Source organism: Petromyzon marinus, chromosome 41 (genome assembly GCF_048934315.1).
Source record: "Petromyzon marinus isolate PM22_M1 ecotype Great Lakes invasive population chromosome 41, UKy_Petmar_22M1.pri1.0, whole genome shotgun sequence".
Taxonomy (NCBI): domain Eukaryota; kingdom Metazoa; phylum Chordata; class Hyperoartia; order Petromyzontiformes; family Petromyzontidae; genus Petromyzon; species Petromyzon marinus.
The window spans coordinates 1,347,667-1,370,635 of NC_133707.1; the positions used below are offsets into that span (position 1 = coordinate 1,347,667).

At 44.1% G+C, this 22,969-nt stretch overlaps 1 protein-coding gene across 4 annotated transcripts in view; it reads left to right on the forward strand.

Moving 5' to 3' along the window:
- The window catches only part of LOC116950873 (multiple inositol polyphosphate phosphatase 1-like), a 61,590-nt gene that overhangs the window by 36,712 nt on the left and 1,909 nt on the right, over positions 1-22,969 (forward strand). For all 4 annotated transcript variants that reach the window (XM_032968993.2, XM_076073211.1, XM_032968995.2 and 1 more), the window contains exon 4: positions 7,875-8,008. In XM_032968993.2, the coding sequence (XP_032824884.1) occupies positions 7,875-8,008 (134 nt within the window). The remainder of the gene's footprint in view (positions 1-7,874; positions 8,009-22,969) is intronic.

Consider the following 22,969-nt stretch of genomic DNA (forward strand, 5'->3'; position numbering starts at 1 on the left):
GATGGCGTCAGTCTCAAATTTCTCCATGAAAATGTTGGCTATAACTGGAGAAAGGGGGGAGCCCATTGGGGTGCCCTCAGTTTGTTTGTAGAAAGTTCCATTCCAAGTGAAGTATGTATTGGTTAAACAGTGTTTCACCTGGGGGGTACCTCAGTGTTTAGTCCTTGATGAACCAAGTCTTCAATGATTGCAATGGTGTCAGGTACAGGAACCTTGGTGAATAAGGAAACTACATCAAAACTGACAAGCAGGTCGTCTGGGGACAGGGAAATACCCTTGATTGTCGATACCAGGTGAGTAGAATTTTGTACCGCAGAGGTGGTCTTTCCAGTGAAAGGACTTAGGATTTCAGACAAAAAACGAGCTAGTTTGTAGGTGGGGGAGCTGATAGTAGAGACTATGGGACGAAGAGGTGTATCTACTTTATGTATTTTTGGTAAGCCGTATAATCTTGGTGGCCTGGCAGCAGAAGGTTTCAACGAAAACTGTTTAGATTGATCAATTAATGCGGTTGAATCAGAAATTATTTTGTTGGTTTGTGTGACGAGGCTGTTGGTGGGATCTCTTTTTATTTTTGTATAACTACCATCGTCGAGTAATTATTTAATTTTGTTGTTGTATTCTATTTTATCCATGATGACAGTAGCATTGCCTTTGTCAGCTGAGAGGACTACAATATCATTCCTCTTTTTTAATTTATATAATTCAAAACGCTCATCTTTGCTGAGGTTGCTAGCTGGCATCTTAGCGTTTTTGAGGGTTGCAGCGATTTCAGATCTTGCTACGTCTGCAGCGATGTGACCCAGGCCCCTGAGAGCAACGTCTACTTGGGCAATTATATCATTAACTGGTATGTGTTTAGGTGTGACTGCAAAGTTTAGACCTTTAGCTAAAACGGATTTCAGACCATCGGAAATAGAACTGTTACTGCGATTAATTACGACTTTATTAACGTCTAACTTTTTAGTGTGTGGATCCGGTCTTTTGTTGAAGAGGAGGTTGAATAAACACAAGATCCAGGTCCGTTTCAACACATTACATAAAATCCGTGATCTGGTTCCGTCTGTAAAAGATGTGATTCCGGACATACAATACCCTGGTGTCTACAAACTAAGTTGCCTCTGTGGTAGTAGTTACATTGGAGAAACCAAACGCCATGTCTCGGACCGCATTCGTGAACACAAAGCAGACCTTAAACACGGTAGGACCAACACCTCGGCCATAGCAGATCATTGTTCTAATTCAGTAGGCTCACATGCCATTGACTTTTCCAAGACAGAGGTTCTTTGTAAGCCATCTGGCTTCCATGAGAGATTCGTTCATGAGGCTATCCACATATACAAGCACAGAGACAATTTCAACCGAGATGATGGATTCTATCTTAGCAATCATTGGAAAGATTTGATAAACCATTTCAGTTCTTAATTGATTGTTCACGCTTACAGTGGCTTTCAGACAGCATACATTATAAAAAAATTTCGTCTCCCCCCTCTTCTGTTAAAAATATAGATGGACTAGTCCTGGGCAAACTGCCAAATCGATGCGCGTGGCGCTAACGTTTTTTTTATAAATAAATAAATGCGCCGTTTAAAAATAAATTTATGCAAACCAACACACCTGAAGATGACCGTTTGAGTTATGGTCGAAACGTCGTGAGATTTTTTTTATTGTTATATATATATTTTATTATTTTGTTGTTTCTTTTCAACGTGACTTTACCGAAAAAACTAAGAATATGAATTACTGCAGTCACGAAAGCTTTAAATCAAAATTTAATCGCCTCTACGGGGAGGGTTTTCACCTAACTTTAAGATCCTTCAACAAACTCCGGGATAAGAAAGCTCAGCTGATCGAGTCTCTCACCTTCCTGAAGAGATGCCGCGACTCTGGGGTAATACCAATCGCATTTACACTGACCTCTGCTGCTGTAACTTCTTCTAATGCGAAACGAATTCTTTTCAAAACTAGCTTAGCTCTTATCTCAGAAAAAATCAGACTTATACGCACAGAACTAGATCAGTTAGACAAGACACTCTACAAATCACACTTATCATTGACGGCAATAATGTCCACATCGGATTGGGAACATGTAGACAATATGACTGCCTCTTCAGCTGCTACTATGTCGACCAAATGTAAGGAAAACCTGATTTCCAAATTTAACCTCCTCTTCAACAAAAGACCGGACCCACACACCAAAAAGTTAGACGTTAATAAAGTCGTAATTAATCGCAGTAACAGTTCTATTTCCGATGGTCTGAAATCCGTTTTAGCTAAAGGTCTAAACTTTGCAGTCACACCTAAACACATACCAGTTAATGATATAATTGCCCAAGTAGACGTTGCTCTCAGGGGCCTGGGTCACATCGCTGCAGACGTAGCAAGATCTGAAATCGCTGCAACCCTCAAAAACGCTAAGATGCCAGCTAGCAACCTCAGCAAAGATGAGCGTTTTGAATTATATAAATTAAAAAAGAGGAATGATATTGTAGTCCTCTCAGCTGACAAAGGCCATGCTACTGTCATCATGGATAAAATAGAATACAACAACAAAATTAAAGAATTACTCGACGATGGTAGTTATACAAAAATAAAAAGAGATCCCACCAACAGCCTCGTCACACAAACCAACCAAATAATTTCTGATTCAACCGCATTAATTGATCAATCTAAACAGTTTTCGTTGAAACCTTCTGCTGCCAGGCCACCAAGATTATACGGCTTACCAAAAATACATAAAGTAGATACACCTCTTCGTCCCATATTCTCTACTATCAGCTCCCCCACCTACAAACTAGCTCGTTTTTTGTCTGAAATCCTAAGTCCTTTCACTGGAAAGACCACCTCTGCGGTACAAAATTCTACTCACCTGGTATCGACAATCAAGGGTATTTCCCTGTCCCCAGACGACCTGCTTGTCAGTTTTGATGTAGTTTCCTTATTCACCAAGGTTCCTGTACCTGACACCATTGCAATCATTGAAGACTTGGTTCATCAAGGACTAAACACTGAGGTACCCCCCCTGGTGAAACACTGTTTAACCAACACATACTTCACTTGGAATGGAACTTTCTACAAACAAACTGAGGGCACCCCAATGGGCTCCCCCCTTTCTCCAGTTATAGCTAACATTTTCATGGAGAAATTTGAGACTGACGCCATCCAGACTGCCACTCTGCGCCCAACCTTATGGAAGAGGTACGTGGATGACACTTTTGTCATCTGGCCACATGGCCGGCCTGCTCTAGACCAATTCTTCGACCACATCAATTCCATACACCCAGCCATCAGATTTACCATGGAAGTCGAAATATATGGCAAGATACCTTTTTTGGATGTCCTAATTAAAAAGAGACCTGATGGTTCAATGAGCCACTCTGTCTACAGGAAAGCTATCCATACGGATGCTTATCTGAAACCGGATTCCCACCACCATCCATCACAGAAGAATTATCTCATCAAGACTCTGTATCATAGAGCCCAATGCATATCCGACCAGGAACACATAAGCAGTGAACTCAAGCATGTACACCAAGCTCTTAGGGCTAATGGTTACTCCGACTATACAATCCGCAAAGCTATCACTCAAACCATGAAGAAGAACCCTCTTGAGGAGCCTTTCAAAACCATCACTTTACCCTACATTGCTGGGATCACAAAAAAGATCTCCAAAATCTTGAATAAACACAAGATCCAGGTCCGTTTCAACACATTACATAAAATCCGTGATCTGGTTCCATCTGTAAAAGATGTGATTCCGGACATACAATACCCTGGTGTCTACAAACTAAGTTGCCTCTGTGGTAGTAGTTACATTGGAGAAACCAAACGCCATGTCTCGGACCGCATTCGTGAACACAAAGCAGACCTTAAACACGGTAGGACCAACACCTCGGCCGTAGCAGATCATTGTTCTAATTCAGTAGGCTCACATGCCATTGACTTTTCCAAGACAGAGGTTCTTTGTAAGCCATCTGGCTTCCATGAGAGATTCGTTCATGAGGCTATCCACATATACAAGCACAGAGACAATTTCAACCGAGAAGATGGATTCTATCTTAGCAATCATTGGAAAGATTTGATAAACCATTTCAGTTCTTAATTGATTGTTCACGCTTACAGTGGCTGCCAGACAGCATACGTTATAAAAAAAAATTCGTCTCCCCCCTCCTCTTTTCAAAATATAGATGGACTAGTCTTGGGAAAACTGCCAAATCGCTGCGCGTGGCGCTAACGTTTTTTATAAATAATTAAATGCGCCGTTTAAAAATACATTTATGCAAACCAACACACATAAAGATGACCGTTTGAGTTATGGTCGAAACGTCGTGAGAATTTTTTATTGTTTTATATATATTTTATTATTTTGTTGTTTCTCTTCAACGTGACTTTACCGAAAAAACTAAGAATATGAATTACTGCAGTCACGAAAGCTTTAAATCAAAATTTAATCGCCTCTACGGGGAGGGTTTTCACCTAACTTTAAGATCCTTCAACAAACTCCGGGATAAGAAAGCTCAGCTGATCGAGTCTCTCACCTTCCTGAAGAGATGCCACGACTCTGGGGTAATACCAATCGCATTTACACTGACCTCTGCTGCTGTAACTTCTTCTAATGCGAAACGAATTCTTTTCAAAACTAGCTTAGCTCTTATCTCAGAAAAAATCAGACTTATACGCACAGAACTAGATCAGTTAGACAAGACACTCTACAAATCACACTTATCATTGACGGCAATAATGTCCACATCGGATTGGGAACATGTAGACAATATGACTGCCTCTTCAGCTGCTACTATGTCGACCAAATGTAAGGAAAACCTGATTTCCAAATTTAACCTCCTCTTCAACAAAAGACCGGACCCACACACCAAAAAGTTAGACGTTAATAAAGTCGTAAATAATCACAGTAACAGTTCTATTTCCGATGGTCTGAAATCCGTTTTAGCTAAAGGTCTAAACTTTGCAGTCACACCTAAACACATACCAGTTAATGATATAATTGCCCAAGTAGACGTTGCTCTCAGGGCCCTGAGTCACATCGCTGCAGACGTAGCAAGATCTGAAATCGCTGCAACCCTCAAAAACGCTAAGATGCCAGCTAGCAACCTCAGCAAAGATGAGCGTTTTGAATTATATAAATTAAAAAAGAGGAATGATATTGTAGTCCTCTCAGCTGACAAAGGCAATGCTACTGTCATCATGGATAAAATAGAATACAACAACAAAATTAATGAATTACTCGACGATGGTAGTTATACAAAAATAAAGAGATCCCACCAACAGCCTCGTCACACAAACCAACAAAAAAAATTCTGATTCAACCGCATTAATTGATCAATCTAAACAGTTTTCGTTGAAACCTTCTGCTGCCAGGCCACTAAAATTATACGGCTTACCAAAAATACATAAAGTAGATACACCTCTTCGTCCCATAGTCTCTACTATCAGCTCCCCCACCTACAAACTAGCTCGTTTTTTGTCTGAAATCCTGCGTCCTTTCACTGGAAAGACCACCTCTGCGGTACAAAATTCTACTCACCTGGTATCGACAATCAAGGGTATTTCCCTGTCCCCAGACGACCTGCTTGTCAGTTTTGATGTAGTTTCCTTATTCACCAAGGTTCCTGTACCTGACACCATTGCAATCATTGAAGACTTGGTTCATCAAGGACTAAACCCTGAGGTACCCCCCCTGGTGAAACACTGTTTAACCAATACATACTTCACTTGGAATGGAACTTTCTACAAACAAACTGAGGGCACCCCAATGGGCTCCCCCCTTTCTCCAGTTATAGCTAACATTTTCATGGAGAAATTTGAGACTGACGCCATCCAGACTGCCACTCTGCGCCCAACCTTATGGAAGAGGTACGTGGATGACACTTTTGTCATCTGGCCACATGGCCGGCCTGCTCTAGACCAATTCTTCGACCACATCAATTCCATACACCCAGCCATCAGATTTACCATGGAAGTCGAAATAGATGGCAAGATACCTTTTTTGGATGTCATAATTAAAAAGAGACCTGATGGTTCAATGAGCCACTCTGTCTACAGGAAAGCTACCCATACGGATGCTTATCTGAAACCGGATTCCCACCACCATCCATCACAGAAGAATTCTCTCATCAAGACTCTGTATCATAGAGCCCAATGCATATCCGACCAGGAACACATAAGCAGTGAACTCAAGCACGTACACCAAGCTCTTAGGGCTAATGGTTACTCCGACTATACAATCCGCAAAGCTATCACTCAAACCATGAAGAAGAACCCTCTTGAGGAGCCTTTCAAAACCATCACTTTACCCTACATTGCTGGGATCACAAAAAAAGATCTCCAAAATCTTGAATAAACACAAGATCCAGGTCCGTTTCAACACATTACATAAAATCCGTGATCTGGTTCCGTCTGTAAAAGATGTGATTCCGGACATACAATACCCTGGTGTCTACAAACTAAGTTGCCTCTGTGGTAGTAGTTACATTGGAGAAACCAAACGCCATGTCTCGGACCGCATTCGTGAACACAAAGGAGGCCTTAAACACGGTAGGACCAACACGTCGGCCATAGCAGATCATTGTTCTAATTCAGTAGGCTCACATGCCATTGACTTTTCCAAGACAGAGGTTCTTTGTAAGCCATCTGGCTTCCATGAGAGATTCGTTCATGAGGCTATCCACATATACAAGCACAGAGACAATTTCAACCGAGAAGATGGATTCTATCTTAGCAATCATTGGAAAGATTTGATAAACCATTTCAGTTCTTAATTGATTGTTCACGCTTACAGTGGCTTTCAGACAGCATACATTATAAAAAAATTTCGTCTCCCCCCTCCTCTTTTCAAAATATAGATGGACTAGTCCTGGGCAAACTGCCAAATCCCTGCGTGTGGCGCTAACGTTTTTTTATAAATAAATTAATGCGCCGTGTAAAAATAAATTTATTACAAACCAACACACCTGAAGATGACCGTTTGAGTTATGGTCTAAACGTCGTGAGAATTTTTTATTGTTTAATATATATTTTATTATTTTGTTGTTTCTCCTCAACGTGACTTTACCGAAAAAACTAAGATTATGTCAGTGCTTTGTTAATTCCTTCCATGGGAAGCTTAGGTACCGTGAAGGCAGCTTAATCTCTATGCCATTTACTTTGGACCCAAGAGCAGTCAGTGCCCACTTTTGATTGACTTTGGCATCGCACTCCCCCACAACAGGCAAATTACTTGGCTCACGGATGATGGAGATTTTCAGATCGACATATTTTTTCATGTTGTACACAAAGCTTAAAGAATTGCAGAACTTTAGGCCAACCTGGTTGTTCAAGTGAGAGCAATCTAAATCTGGGCTGTACATTTTGGATGCCTACATAAAAGAAACAAACACATTTGAGCTTTCTAGCTCTTCTGGTACATCATTAGAATATACGTTACTCTTATAGTGGTGACCGTGTATATTAGATAACAAACCACTCTCTGCCTTCAGTAAAATAAATACTCGTGAAAACAAAAGAAGTGTTACACAACATATATACCGAAGGATATTTCACATCTTAATTTATAAATGAATTACTTGCTCTGATTGACACGGATAAAGAAGATGGAACAAAAGCACGTGTGGAATAGACTAAGAGGAATAAAGTAAAAATGAAGACCGCCATCAGTTGCAGAGATTTTGCCACTTTATGTACAATTGGCGGTCACTTTTTCCCCAAGAAGATTGATGGAAATGATATCACATTATCTCCTCTGACATGGATATCTCTACATCATCTGACGTGTAAATTAAGCTTAATCTAATTGCTGTGAGTGTCCCCTTTGTTACATTATGGTTCATTTTCAAAATTATTTTATGCATGTGTTGCAGGTACTGGAGTATCTGGGGGATTTGAAGCACTTCTGGCTGCGGGGGAGAGGTTATCCAATCAACAGCCGGATCAGCTGTGTGCTGCTGCAGGATATATTTACTGGTTTGGACCAGGCAGTTACTGAGAGGCAAAAGTAAGTTCAACTGGAACATGTATTAAACTAAACTTCTTTATTTTACCAGGTAAGGCACATTGAGCTGCACTGCTTTTTTCAGATGTGACCTGGCCACAAATTATAGCTCAACGAAGCGTTTTATCACGTGGAAATTTATAGCAGCCAATTACTGTAAACGCTTGTTTCTAAACGTGGAGGGTAAAACCGGAGGCCCCGAAGAAAAATCCACACGACCGCGGGGAGAGAGACATGCAAATTCCAAATATCAGAACATCTTGTGAATGTGATTAAAGATATTAAACTTACTCCTGATGATATTCTGGTAAGTTTTGATGTGATTTCTCTATTCACTAAGGTTCCAGTGGACGAATCGCTTAAATTACTTGATACACTAGTAAAGAATACCGGTTTACCAAAAGATATTCTGAAACTTGCTGGCCATTGTTTAAATAACACTTACTTCTTATGGAGAGGGGATTTCTTTAAACAAAAGGAAGTAGCAGCAATGGGTTCTCCTTTATCCCCTGCTATAGCAAATTTGTACATGGAAAACTTTGAGCACATTAAAACCATCCTTTTGGTTTAGGTATGTGGATGACACTTTGGTTGTCTGGCCACATGGTAAAGATACACTTAATGATTTTCTAAATCATCTCAATGCACAAAACCCGGCCATCCAGTTCACCATGGAAATGGAGGTGAATAACACTCTCATTCCTAGATATTTTGCTTGGACATGGCCTAAACGGTAAAATAACACACAGCGTTTACAGAAAGCAAACGCACACTGATGCCTATCTGAATGCAGAATCACATCATCATCCAGCTCAGAAATCCTCTCTTATCAAGACGCTCATACATCGGGCTAAAACAGTGTCAGATGGTGAGAGTCTAGTGAGAGAGATTAAACACGTTAAAGACGCACTACGACAGAATGGCTACAATAATGCTCAAATTAACAGAGCACTGAATGCCAAATCACGATCGCAAAGCAATACTGCTGAAAGCGACCAGATTGTTAAAACAATAAAAATTCCATATATCTCAGGAGTAACTGACAAATTAGCCCGTGTTTTGCAAAAGCAAAACTTTACAGTAAGATTTGGTACAGTACACAAAATTCAAAAACTAGTATCTTGCACTAAAGACGCATTACCTAAACTATCAACAGAAGGTGTATATCGGATTAATTGTTCATGTGGCAGCTGCTACATTGGGCAGACGGGACGTAACATCAGCGTAAGACTAAAAGAACATCAGAGAAATATTAAATTATCTCAAACACAACTGTCGGCAGTGGCAGAACATGCTTGTCAACAAGGACACTCAATTGATTTTGACAATGTTGCAGTGGTGTGTAAAACTAATTATTACTGGCAAAGACTAATTAGAGAATCCATTGAAATTGAGAGGAACAAGAATAACTTTAATCGCTCTGACAGCTACCGGCTTAGTGCGGCCTGGAAGCGTATTATTAAATAATACACATTACATTTTGATTTAAAGAATTACTAATCTACAACTCATTACTAATCATAACCAATGACTGATTACTAATCGATTATATAATTACAATACCCCCCCCTCCGCCTCTAATCACTGCACCTGATATGAGTTAAGTGATGACGTCACCCTGCTGCTCTATATAAAACCGGGAGCAAGCTAGGGCTTTACCATTCTGGCGAATTGCCCGATGATGCTGGATGTATTTACCAGCGAAACGTCGTACTCAAACTGTAAATGTGGATTCACTCTTCAACACACCGGTGGGCTAAAGTAGTTAATTATTTGTCTTTTGTCAACGTGACACTTTTTTTTTGCTGATTGGCCGTGTCGGGTGGTGGAGGGTTACGACACATTTATAAATAAATGCGATCTAACCCAAAAACTTTTATTATGAATTATGAGTTGAGAGAGTGTTCCATTATACTGAAGTAATGCCATGAGAAGTATTTGCATTGCTCGGTATTCCAAATAAAATAATAAATAATGTGGTTGCAATTGGGAATTATAACCTAGGCCTAAGAAAAGTTATCACTTGTGCATATCTGTGGGTGCTAAATGTGAGCAAGATCATCTTACGAAGGTTTGTAAAGTCAGAACAAAGGAATTGTGGGTTTAACACTGTCTTTTGCGACCAATATCTATTTATTTATATATAAGTAAAAACAGAATTGTGGGTCTGTGTTCGCGCGCTTGCGAAGGATTTGGCTCTCCAACGGTGGGGTTTAGATTATAAAAAAAAAACTATCTACGTGACTTTACCGAAAGATGCAAAGAATATGAATTCACCACTCTGGCCCTCTTGCAGTCTTTTCAGCAGGCTATTTAGTATTGTGAAAGCAAAAGATCTACGTCTTACAAAGGAGAGTATTCAAATATTGAATTAGTTGTACTGAGATTGCTGGGAGACACGTAGAGGCTTTTAAATAAAATTTCTGCTTTTCCTGTAATTTAAGTGGGGTGTCTATAAGTGGATTACCCCATATTTCCCCATTCCTCATGTTCACAAACCATCCTCAGCAATGGCAGAGCCAGGATTTTCAGGTAGGTGGGCAACCCCTCCAGCAATGAAAAATGATAAGAGGAGTTGTTAGTAAGGACTTGTCCCTTGCTTTTTATTACGCGTGTGCGGCGATGGCGCAGCCATCGATTGAGGGTCGAATTTGAACCGCGTTGTGTGATCGGCATCGTGCTCGCTGAAGGTGAATGCCTTCAGGGAAGTCGTGTACTGAAAACGCAACTTCGCACAATTCTGTGAGTCAATTATAACTGCTTTACCGTTAAATCAACTCACTCCCCTCCTCACTCTCACCTCACTCCCCTCTCACCTCACTCCCCTCTCACCTCACTCCCCTCCACACTCTCACTTCACTCCCCTCTCACCTCACTCCCCTCTCACTTCACTCCCCTCTCACCTCACCCCTCTCACCTCACTCCCCTGTCACCTCACTCCCCTCTCACCTCACTCCCCTCCACACTCTTCCCTCACTTCACCCCCCTCTCACCTCACTCCCCTCTCCCCTCACGCCCCTCTCTCCCCTCTCACCTCACTCCCCTCTCACCTCACTCCCTTCTCACCTCACTCACCTCTCACCTCACTCCTCTCCACACTCTCACCTCACTCCCCTCTCACCTCACTCCCCTCTCACCTCACTCCCCTCTCACCTCACTCTCCTCTCACCTCACTCCCCTCCACACTCTCACCTCACTCACCTCACTCCCCTCCACACTCTCACCTCACTCACCTCACTCCCCTCCACACTCTCACCTCACTCACCTCACTCCCCTCCACACTCTCACCTCACTCACCTCACTCCCCTCCACACTCTCTCCTCGCTCCCCTCTCACCTCACTCCCCTCTCACCTCTCCCCCCTCTCACCTCCTCGCTCCCCTCTCATCTCACTCCCCTCCACACTCTCCCCTCTCACCTCACTCCCCTCACTCCCCTCTCACCTCACTCCCCTCCACACTCTCCCCTCACTCCCCTCTCACCTCACTCCCCTCTCACCTCTCCCCCCTCTCACCTCCTCACTCCCCTCTCATCTCACTCCCCTCCACACTCTCCCCTCTCACCTCACTCACCTCACTCCCCTCTCACCTCACTCCCCTCTCACCTCACTCCCCTCTCACCTCACTCACCTCACTCCCCTCACTCCCCTCACTCCCCTCCACACTCTCACCTCACTCACCTCACTCCCCTCCACACTCTCACCTCACTCACCTCACTCCCCTCTCACCTCACTCCCCTCTCACCTCACTCCCCTCTCACCTCACCTCACCCCTCTCCCCTCACTCACCTCACTCCCCTCTCACCTCACTCCCCTCTCACCTCCTCACTCCCCTCTCACCTCACTCACCTCACTCACCTCACTCCCCTCCACACTCTCCCCTCTCACCTCCTCACTCCCCTCTCACCTCACTCCCCTCTCACCTCACTCCCCTCTCCACTCCTCACTCTGCTCCTCTCCAGGCGCAGTTCGCCCACTAGGGGGCGATGGGGTGCCGCCCCACCAAGCAGCTGGAGATGAGAAGTTATTTTTATCATTAAAAAATACTTTTATATAAATTGCTTTGTGTTTAAACAATAAAAACAATAATGATTATTTCAACGTGAATTGCCTAATAAAGATAACATTTTAAGTTGTTCATATCAGAAACCGCTGCAATGTCACAGTCTGCTTCGTGCCTAGGGAAGGTCTCGGTGCGGCTGTGAAGGGTTCCCAGTGAGAGATTCCCAGTGAGAGATTCCCAGTGAGAGATTCCCAGTGAGAGATTCCCAGTGAGAGATTCCCAGTGAGAGATTCCCAGTGAGAGATTCCCAGTGAGAGATTTCCAGTGAGAGATTTCCAATGAGAGATTCCCAGTGAGAGATTTCCAGTGAGAGATTTCCAGTGAGAGATTCCCAGTGAGAGATTTCCAGTGAGAGATTTCCAGTGAGAGATTCCCAGTGAGAGATTTCCAGTGAGAGGTTTCTATTGAGATATTTCCAGTGAGAGATTCCCAGTGAGAGATTTCCAGTGAGAGATTTCCAGTGAGAGATTCCCAGGGAGAGATTTCCAGTGAGAGATTTCCAGTGAGAGATTCCCAGTGAGAGATTTCCAGTGAGAGATTCCCAGTGAGAGATTTCCAGTGAGAGATTTCCAGTGAGAGATTTCCAGTCAGAGATTCCCAGTGAGAGATTTCCAGTGAGAGATTTCCAGTGAGAGATTCCCAGTGAGAGATTCCCAGTGAGAGATTTCCAGTGAAAGATTCCCAGTGAGAGATTCCCAGTGAGAGATTTCCAGTGAGAGATTCCCAGTGAGAGATTTCCAGTGAGAGATTCCCAGTGAGAGATTTCCAGTCAGATTTCCAGTGAGAGATTTCCAGTGAGAGATTTCCAGTGAGAGATTCCCAGTGAGGGATTTCCAGTAAGAGATTTCCAGTGAGAGATTTCCAGTGAGAGATTCCCAGTGAGAGATTTCCAGTGAGAGATTTCCAGTGAGAGATTCCCAGTGAGAGATTCCCAGTGAGAGATTCCCAGTGAGAGATTCCCAGTGAGAGATTCCCAGTGAGAGATTTGCAGTGAGAGATTCCCAGTGAGAGATTTCCAGTGAGAGATTCCCAGTGAGAGATTTCCAGTGAGAGATTTCCAGTGAGAGATTTCCAGTGAGAGATTCCCAGTGAGAGATTTCCGGTGAGAGATTTCCAGTGAGAGATTCCCAGTGAGAGATTCCCAGTGAGAAATTTCCAGTGAGAGATTCCCAGTGAGAGATTTCCAGTGAGAGATTTCCAGTGAGAGATTCCCAGTGAGAGATTTCCAGTGAGAGATTTCCAGTGAGAGATTCCCAGTGAGAGATTCCCAGTGAGAAATTTCCAGTGAGAGATTCCCAGTGAGACATTTCCAGTGAGAGATTTCCAATGAGAAATTTCCAGTGAGAGATTCCCAGCGAGAGATTCCCAGTGAGAGATTTCCAGTGAGAGATTCCCAGTGAGAGATTCCCAGTGAGAGATTTCCAGTGAGAGATTCCCAGTGAGAGATTTGCAGTGGGAGATTCCCAGTGAGAGATTCCCAGTGAGAGATTTCCAGTGAGAGATTCCCAGTGAGAGATTCCCAGTGAGAGATTTCCAGTGAGAGATTCCCAGTGAGAGATTTCCAGTGAGAGATTTCCAGTGAGAGATTTCCATTGAGAGATTTCCAGTGAGAGATTTCCAGTGAGAGATTCCCAGTGAGAGATTTCCAGTGAGAGTTTTCTATTGAGATATTTCCAGTGAGAGATTCCCAGTGAGAGATTTCCAGTGAGAGATTTCCAGTGAGAGATTCCCGGGGAGAGATTTCTAGTGAGAGATTTCCAGTGAGAGATTCCCAGTGAGAGATTTCCAGTGAGAGATTCCCAGTGAGAGATTCCCAGTGAGAAATTTCCAGTGAGAGATTCCCAGTGAGACATTTCCAGTGAGAGATTTCCAATGAGAAATTTCCAGTGAGAGATTCCCAGCGAGAGATTCCCAGTGAGAGATTTCCAGTGAGAGATTCCCAGTGAGAGATTCCCAGTGAGAGATTTCCAGTGAGAGATTCCCAGTGAGAGATTTGCAGTGGGAGATTCCCAGTGAGAGATTCCCAGTGAGAGATTTCCAGTGAGAGATTCCCAGTGAGAGATTCCCAGTGAGAGATTTCCAGTGAGAGATTCCCAGTGAGAGATTTCCAGTGAGAGATTTCCAGTGAGAGATTTCCATTGAGAGATTTCCAGTGAGAGATTTCCAGTGAGAGATTCCCAGTGAGAGATTTCCAGTGAGAGTTTTCTATTGAGATATTTCCAGTGAGAGATTCCCAGTGAGAGATTTCCAGTGAGAGATTTCCAGTGAGAGATTCCCGGGGAGAGATTTCTAGTGAGAGATTTCCAGTGAGAGATTCCCAGTGAGAGATTCCCAGTGAGAGATTTTCAGTGAGAGATTTCCAGTGAGAGATTCCCAGTGAGAGATTTCCAGTGAGAGATTCCCAGTGAGAGATTTCCAGTGAGAGATTTCCAGTGAGAGATTTCCAGTCAGAGATTCCCAGTGAGAGATTTCCAGTGAGAGATTTCCAGTGAGAGATTCCCAGTGAGAGATTTCCAGTGAGAGATTCCCAGTGAGAGATTCCCAGTGAGAGATTTCCAGTGAGAGATTCCCAGTGAGAGATTTCCAGTGAGAGATTTCCAGTGAGAGATTTCCAGTGAGAGATTTCCAGTGAGAGATTCCCAGTGAGAGATTTCCAGTAAGAGATTTCCAGTGAGAGATTTCCAGTGAGAGATTTCCAGTGAGAGATTCCCAGTGAGAGATTTCCAGTGAGAGATTCCCAGTGAGTGATTTGCAGTGAGAGATTCCCAGTGAGAGATTCCCAGTGAGAGATTTCCAGTGAGAGATTCCCAGTGAGAGATTTCCAGTGAGAGATTTCCAGTGAGAGATTTCCAGTGAGAGATTCCCAGTGAGAGATTTCCAGTGAGAGATTTCCAGTGAGAGATTCCCAGTGAGAGATTCCCAGTGAGAAATTTCCAGTGAGAGATTCCCAGTGAGAGATTTCCAGTGAGAGATTTCCAATGAGAAATTTCCAGTGAGAGATTCCCAGTGAGAGATTCCCAGTGAGAGATTTCCAGTGAGAGATTTCCAGTGAGAGCTTTCCAGTGAGAGATTTCCAGTGAGAGATTCCCAGTGAGAGATTTCCAGTGAGAGATTTCCAGTGAGAGATTCCCAGTGAGAGATTCCCAGTGAGAGATTTCTAGTGAGAGATTTCCAGTGACAGATTCCCAGTGAGAGATTCCCAGTGAGAGATTCCCAGTGAGAGATTCCCAGTGAGAGATTCCCAGTGAGAGATTTCCAGTCAGAGATTTCCAGTCAGAGATTTCCAGTGAGAGTTTTCTATTGAGATATTTCCAGTGAGAGATTCCCAGTGAGAGATTTCCAGTGAGAGATTCCCAGTGAGAGATTTCCAGTGAGAGATTCCCAGTGAGAGATTCCCAGTGAGAGATTCCCAGTGAGAGATTCCCAGTGAGAGATTTCCAGTGAGAGATTTATAGTGAGAGATTCCCAGTGAGAGATTTCCAGTGAGAGATTCCCAGTGAGAGATTCCCAGTGAGAGATTTCCAGTGAGAGATTCCCAGTGAGAGATTTGCAGTGGGAGATTCCCAGTGAGAGATTCCCAGTGAGAGATTTCCAGTGAGAGATTCCCAGTGAGAGATTCCCAGTGAGAGATTTCCAGTGAGAGATTCCCAGTGAGAGATTTCCAGTGAGAGATTTCCAGTGAGAGATTTCCATTGAGAGATTTCCAGTGAGAGATTTCCAGTGAGAGATTCCCAGTGAGAGATTTCCAGTGAGAGTTTTCTATTGAGATATTTCCAGTGAGAGATTCCCAGTGAGAGATTTCCAGTGAGAGATTTCCAGTGAGAGATTCCCGGGGAGAGATTTCTAGTGAGAGATTTCCAGTGAGAGATTCCCAGTGAGAGATTCCCAGTGAGAGATTTTCAGTGAGAGATTTCCAGTGAGAGATTCCCAGTGAGAGATTTCCAGTGAGAGATTCCCAGTGAGAGATTTCCAGTGAGAGATTTCCAGTGAGAGATTTCCAGTCAGAGATTCCCAGTGAGAGATTTCCAGTGAGAGATTTCCAGTGAGAGATTCCCAGTGAGAGATTTCCAGTGAGAGATTCCCAGTGAGAGATTCCCAGTGAGAGATTTCCAGTGAGAGATTCCCAGTGAGAGATTTCCAGTGAGAGATTTCCAGTGAGAGATTTCCAGTGAGAGATTTCCAGTGAGAGATTCCCAGTGAGAGATTTCCAGTAAGAGATTTCCAGTGAGAGATTTCCAGTGAGAGATTTCCAGTGAGAGATTCCCAGTGAGAGATTTCCAGTGAGAGATTCCCAGTGAGTGATTTGCAGTGAGAGATTCCCAGTGAGAGATTCCCAGTGAGAGATTTCCAGTGAGAGATTCCCAGTGAGAGATTTCCAGTGAGAGATTTCCAGTGAGAGATTTCCAGTGAGAGATTCCCAGTGAGAGAATTCCAGTGAGAGATTTCCAGTGAGAGATTCCCAGTGAGAGATTCCCAGTGAGAAATTTCCAGTGAGAGATTCCCAGTGAGAGATTTCCAGTGAGAGATTTCCAATGAGAAATTTCCAGTGAGAGATTCCCAGTGAGAGATTCCCAGTGAGAGATTTCCAGTGAGAGATTTCCAGTGAGAGCTTTCCAGTGAGAGATTTCCAGTGAGAGATTCCCAGTGAGAGATTTCCAGTGAGAGATTTCCAGTGAGAGATTCCCAGTGAGAGATTCCCAGTGAGAGATTTCCAGTGAGAGATTTCCAGTGACAGATTCCCAGTGAGAGATTCCCAGTGAGAGATTCCCAGTGAGAGATTTCCAGTGAGAGATTCCCAGTGAGAGATTCCCAGTGAGAGATTCCCAGTGAGAGATTTCCAGTCAGAGATTTCCAGTCAGAGATTTCCAGTGAGAGTTTTCTATTGAGATATTTCCAGTGAGAGATTCCCAGTAAGAGATTTCCAGTGAGAGATTCCCAGTGAGAGATTTCCAGTGAGAGATTCCCAGTGAGAGATTCCCAGTGAGAGATTCCCAGTGAGAGATTCCCAGTGAGAGATTTCCAGTGAGAGATTTATAGTGAGAGATTCCCAGTGAGAGATTTCCAGTGAGAGATTCCCAGTGAGAGATTCCCAGTGAGAGATTTCCAGTGAGAGATTCCCAGTGAGAGATTCCTAGTGAGAGATTTCCAGTGAGAGATTCCCAGTGAGAGATTCCCAGTGAGAGATTTCCAGTGAGAGTTTTCCAGTGAGAGATTCCCAGTGAGAGCTTTCCAGTGAGAGATTTCCAGTGAGAGATTCCCAGTGAGAGTTCTCCAGTGAGAGATTTCCAGTGAGAGATTCCCAGTGAGAGATTTCCAGTGAGAGATTCCCAGTGAGAGATTCCCAGTGTGAGATTTCCAGTGGGAGATTCCCAGTGAGAGATGGCTAGTGGGAGATTCCCAGTGAGAGATTTCCAGTGAGAGATTCCCAGTGAGAGATTCCCAGTGAGAGATTCCCAGTGAGAGATTCCCAGTGAGAGATTTCCAGTGAGAGATTTCCAGTGAGAGATTCCCAGTGAGAGATTTCCAGTGAGAGATTCCCAGTGAGACATTCCCAGTGAGAGATTCCCAGTGAGAGATTTCCAGTGAGAGATTCCCAGTGAGAGATTCCCAGTGAGAGATTCCCAGTGAGAGATTTCCAGTGAGAGATTTCCAGTCAGAGATTTCCAGTGAGAGTTTTCTATTGAGATATTTCCAGTGAGAGATTCCCAGTGAGAGATTTCCAGTGAGAGATTCCCAGTGAGAGATTCCCAGTGAGAGATTCCCAGTGAGAGATTTCCAGTGAGAGATTCCCAGTGAGAGATTCCCAGTGAGAGATTCCCAGTGAGAGATTTCCAGTGAGAGATTCCCAGTGAGAGATTTCCAGTGAGAGATTTCCAGTGAGAGATTTATAGTGAGAGATTCCCAGTGAGAGATTTCCAGTGAGAGATTCCCAGTGAGAGATTCCCAGTGAGAGATTTCCAGTGAGAGATTCCCAGTGAGAGATTCCTAGTGAGAGATTTCCAGTGAGAGATTTCCAGTAAGAGATTTCCAGTGAGAGATTTCCAGTGAGAGATTTCCAGTGAGAGATTCCCAGTGAGAGATTTCCAGTGAGAGATTCCCAGTGAGTGATTTGCAGTGAGAGATTCCCAGTGAGAGATTCCCAGTGAGAGATTTCCAGTGAGAGATTCCCAGTGAGAGATTTCCAGTGAGAGATTTCCAGTGAGAGATTCCCAGAGAGAGATTTCCAGTGAGAGATTTCCAGTGAGAGATTCCCAGTGAGAGATTCCCAGTGAGAAATTTCCAGTGAGAGATTCCCAGTGAGAGATTTCCAGTGAGAGATTTCCAATGAGAAATTTCCAGTGAGAGATTCCCAGTGAGAGATTCCCAGTGAGAGATTTCCAGTGAGAGATTTCCTGTGAGAGCTTTCCAGTGAGAGATTCCAGTGAGAGATTCCCAGTGAGAGATTTCCAGTGAGAGATTTCCAGTGAGAGATTCCCAGTGAGAGATTCCCAGTGAGAGATTTCCAGTGAGAGATTTCCAGTGACAGATTCCCAGTGAGAGATTCCCAGTGAGAGATTCCCAGTGAGAGATTTCCAGTGAGAGATTCCCAGTGAGAGATTCCCAGTGAGAGATTTCCAGTGAGAGATTTCCAGTCAGAGATTTCCAGTGAGAGTTTTCTATTGAGATATTTCCAGTGAGAGATTCCCAGTGAGAGATTTCCAGTGAGAGATTCCCAGTGAGAGATTTCCAGTGAGAGATTCCCAGTGAGAGATTCCCAGTGAGAGATTCCCAGTGAGAGATTCCCAGTGAGAGATTTATAGTGAGAGATTCCCAGTGAGAGATTTCCAGTGAGAGATTCCCAGTGAGAGATTCCCAGTGAGAGATTTCCAGTGAGAGATTCCCAGTGAGAGATTCCTAGTGAGAGATTTCCAGTGAGAGATTCCCAGTGAGAGATTCCCAGTGAGAGATTTCCAGTGAGAGATTTTCCAGTGAGAGATTCCCAGTGAGAGATTTCCAGTGAGAGATTTCCAGTGAGAGATTCCCAGTGAGAGTTCTCCAGTGAGAGATTTCCAGTGAGAGATTCCCAGTGAGAGATTTCCAGTGAGAGATTCCCAGTGAGAGATTCCCAGTGTGAGATTTCCAGTGGGAGATTCCCAGTGAGAGATGGCTAGTGGGAGATTCCCAGTGAGAGATTTCCAGTGAGAGATTCCCAGTGAGAGATTCCCAGTGAGAGATTCCCAGTGAGAGATTTCCAGTGAGAGATTCCCAGTGAGAGATTCCCAGTGAGAGATTCCCAGTGAGAGATTTCCAGTGAGAGATTCCCAGTGAGAGATTCCCAGTGAGAGATTTCCAGTGAGAGATTCCCAGTGAGAGATTCCCAGTGAGAGATTTCCAGTGAGAGATTTCCAGTGAGAGATTCCCAGTGAGAGATTTCCAGTGAGAGATTTCCAGTGAGAGATTCCCAGTGAGAGTTCTCCAGTGAGAGATTTCCAGTGAGAGATTCCCAGTGAGAGATTTCCAGTGAGAGATTCCCAGTGAGAGATTCCCAGTGTGAGATTTCCAGTGGGAGATTCCCAGTGAGAGATGGCTAGTGGGAGATTCCCAGTGAGAGATTTCCAGTGAGAGATTCCCAGTGAGAGATTCCCAGTGAGAGATTCCCAGTGAGAGATTCCCAGTGAGAGATTTCCAGTGAGAGATTCCCAGTGAGAGATTCCCAGTGAGAGATCCCCAGTGAGAGATTTCCAGTGAGAGATTCCCAGTGAGAGATTCCCAGTGAGAGATTCCCAGTGAGAGATTTCCAGTCAGAGATTTCCAGTGAGAGTTTTCTATTGAGATATTTCCAGTGAGAGATTCCCAGTGAGAGATTTCCAGTGAGAGATTCCCAGTGAGAGATTCCCAGTGAGAGATTCCCAGTGAGAGATTCCCAGTGAGAGATTCCCAGTGAGAGATTCCCAGTGAGAGATTTCCAGTGAGAGATTCCCAGTGAGAGATTTCCAGTGAGAGATTTCCAGTGAGAGATTTATAGTGAGAGATTCCCAGTGAGAGATTTCCAGTGAGAGATTCCCAGTGAGAGATTCCCAGTGAGAGATTTCCAGTGAGAGATTCCCAGTGAGAGATTCCTAGTGAGAGATTTCCAGTGAGAGATTTCCAGTGAGAGATTTCCAGTGAGAGATTTCCAGTGAGAGATTCCCAGTGAGAGATTTCCAGTGAGAGATTTCCAGTGAGAGATTCCCAGTGAGAGATTTCCAGTGAGAGATTCCCAGTGAGAGATTCCCAGTGAGAGATTTCCAGTGGGAGATTCCCAGTGAGAGATGTATAGTGGGAGATTCCCAGTGAGAGATTTCCAGTGAGAGATTCCCAGTGACAGATTTCCAGTGAGAGATTCCCAGTGAGAGATTCCCAGTGAGAGATTCCCAGTGAGAGATTTCCAGTGAGAGATTTCCAGTGAGAGATTCCCAGTGAGAGATTTCCAGTGAGAGATTTCCAGTGAGAGATTCCCAGTGAGAGATTTCCAGTGAGAGATTCCCAGTGAGAGATTCCCAGTGCGAGATTTCCAGTGGGAGATTCCCAGTGAGAGATTTATAGTGAGAGATTCCCAGTGAGAGATTTCCAGTGAGAGATTCCCAGTGAGAGATTTCCAGTGAGATATTCCCAGTGAGAGATTTCTAGTGAGAGATTCCCAGTGAGAGATTCCCAGTGAGAGATTCCCAGTGAGAGATTTCCAGTGAGAGATTTCCCTTCACTGACTGCGTTGAGCAGCTTCCAGCGTTGTAGCCACGCCGCTGGAGACACATTCAGGGCGGCGAAAACGGCGCCCGTGGCTGTAATGAGACGGCGGTGTCACAGCGCGAGGTGGCGCTGTGTAAATATGTAGCAGGTCACAGAGCCTACAACGCTCTAGGATTTTGGAAGTGTCAAAGTGTGTACTGTGGACTTGAAGGTCATGAGGACAGTATTTGAGTGCTTTGTTGTTATGTTTCGTATTGTTTATGAATGACTCACCGTTGGTAGATAAACAGTTCTATCACTTTCACGGGAAGGTCAATAACATGACGAGGTTTTTCTTAATGAGAACAAGTTCTTTTCAGAAAGCACTCACCACAGCTTCCCCTCGTGGAAATATCACGACCCGCTACTGCTCCCCTCCATCACTCTCCTACCCCTCTCACCTCACTCCTCTCCATCACTCTCCTACCCCTCTCACCTCACCACTCTCCATCACTCTCCTACCCCTCTCACCTCACTCGAGTCCCCTATACATTCCAACCCCTCCCCTCTCACCTCACTCGACCCCCTCCACGCCTCTCTTACCTCTCCCCGCTAATCTCAGTCTACTCACCATTTGTCTCCTACCCATCCCCACTCATCTCATTCTACTCCCAGTGTTCTCCTACTCCTCATCGCTCTACTCTCCATTACTCTCCTACTTCTCCAGTTTCATCTAACCATACTTCACCTCTCCACACTCTCTTACCTCTCCCCACGAACGCCTGAAAAAGGTAGCCGCCAAGATCAAAACGAGGGTCACCCTGGTCCACAAACTGGCAAGCACCGGCTGGGCAGCATCAGCACCAATGCCACGGGCATCAACGGTGGCCTTTGTGTACTCGGTGCCCCAGTATGGGGGCCGTCCATAAATGACGTCACGCGATTTTGGACGATTTTGACCTCCCCCCCCGTCATCACACGGCGTCACAAAAAGTCAGACCCCCCCTTAAATATGACGTCACAAAGCTCTGCTTCCCCCCCCCCCCAAAAAAATGCTTCAAATCGCTTTAAACTATTGTCATTGTAGTTCGTATTTAATGTGGCGCTGCACTCTGATGTTGTAGGAGAAAACATTTATTAACAAGTCTATTTAATTAAGTAGAACGTGTTGTCTATATTTATTTAAAGTTGCGCATTTTGGATTTGTGTCGCTGTGTTGCCTCTGCCTATGGTTGTGTGCCTGGGGACCTCTAGGTGTGCGCTGCTGTGCATTGGGTGCCTGACAACTGTGTGCCTGATAACTTGTATCATGCACATTTGTGTCCCATTGTCTGTGGACCTTGGCCCTCCTACATCGCTCGCCTTCTTAAAGCCTCGGGACAGATTTACTTTACTGCTTAACTGTGCGCGTGTCTCCCCCTCAAAGGTCTTTCTATGGTAAGTATTCTATCACTATCTTAAATTTCACACTTAACTTACAATTTAACAATCTTTGAAACAGCGTATTCAACCAAACCATGCGTTAATTGTGTTTTAACCGACCGTTTGTGTTGCTTTATATAGTTTCCAAATTTTGCTAAACCCTGTTTGATTTAGTGTGATGTTCCGTCTCTCTGTGTCCCCTGGTATATATGTGTTAATTCCCCCTACTTAAGGTCTGTATATATATATCTCTGCGGTTATGTGTTTCCTCTGCCTGATGATGATTGCTTGTGTTGCGATCGAAACGTCGTATGCTATTATATAATTTTATTTTTATTTCTACATGACTTTACCGAAAAAAACAAAGAGTAATTCCTGCAGTCACGAAAGCGACTAATCAAACAAAGCTCTAAACCATACACGATGAAGTTTAATTGAAAGATCCACCAATGAACATATAGCTAAAGAAGAGGAAGTTGCCATTAAGTCATAGGGATACCACGACCCTCAATGAAAGTAGATATTGGTCTCAGAGCCAATCATTTTCCTTCATCTCTCTTCTTGCCCCTAAAGTCCATGTTGACCCCTCGCACCGGGTGGGGAAAGCCATTGACCTGAGTCATCTTGGTAGGCCGAGTGAGCAAACATCACGAGGCGTAATGCCACCAGTGCTGCTGCTCGTTGGTTTGTGAATTGGAGCTTAGGTCAAAATAAAAGCTACACTCTCTGAATTTTCTGCCTTCCCGAGTGGTCGATCGTCAGCTGTCACCAGTGCAACCCATGGCTCAACCTCG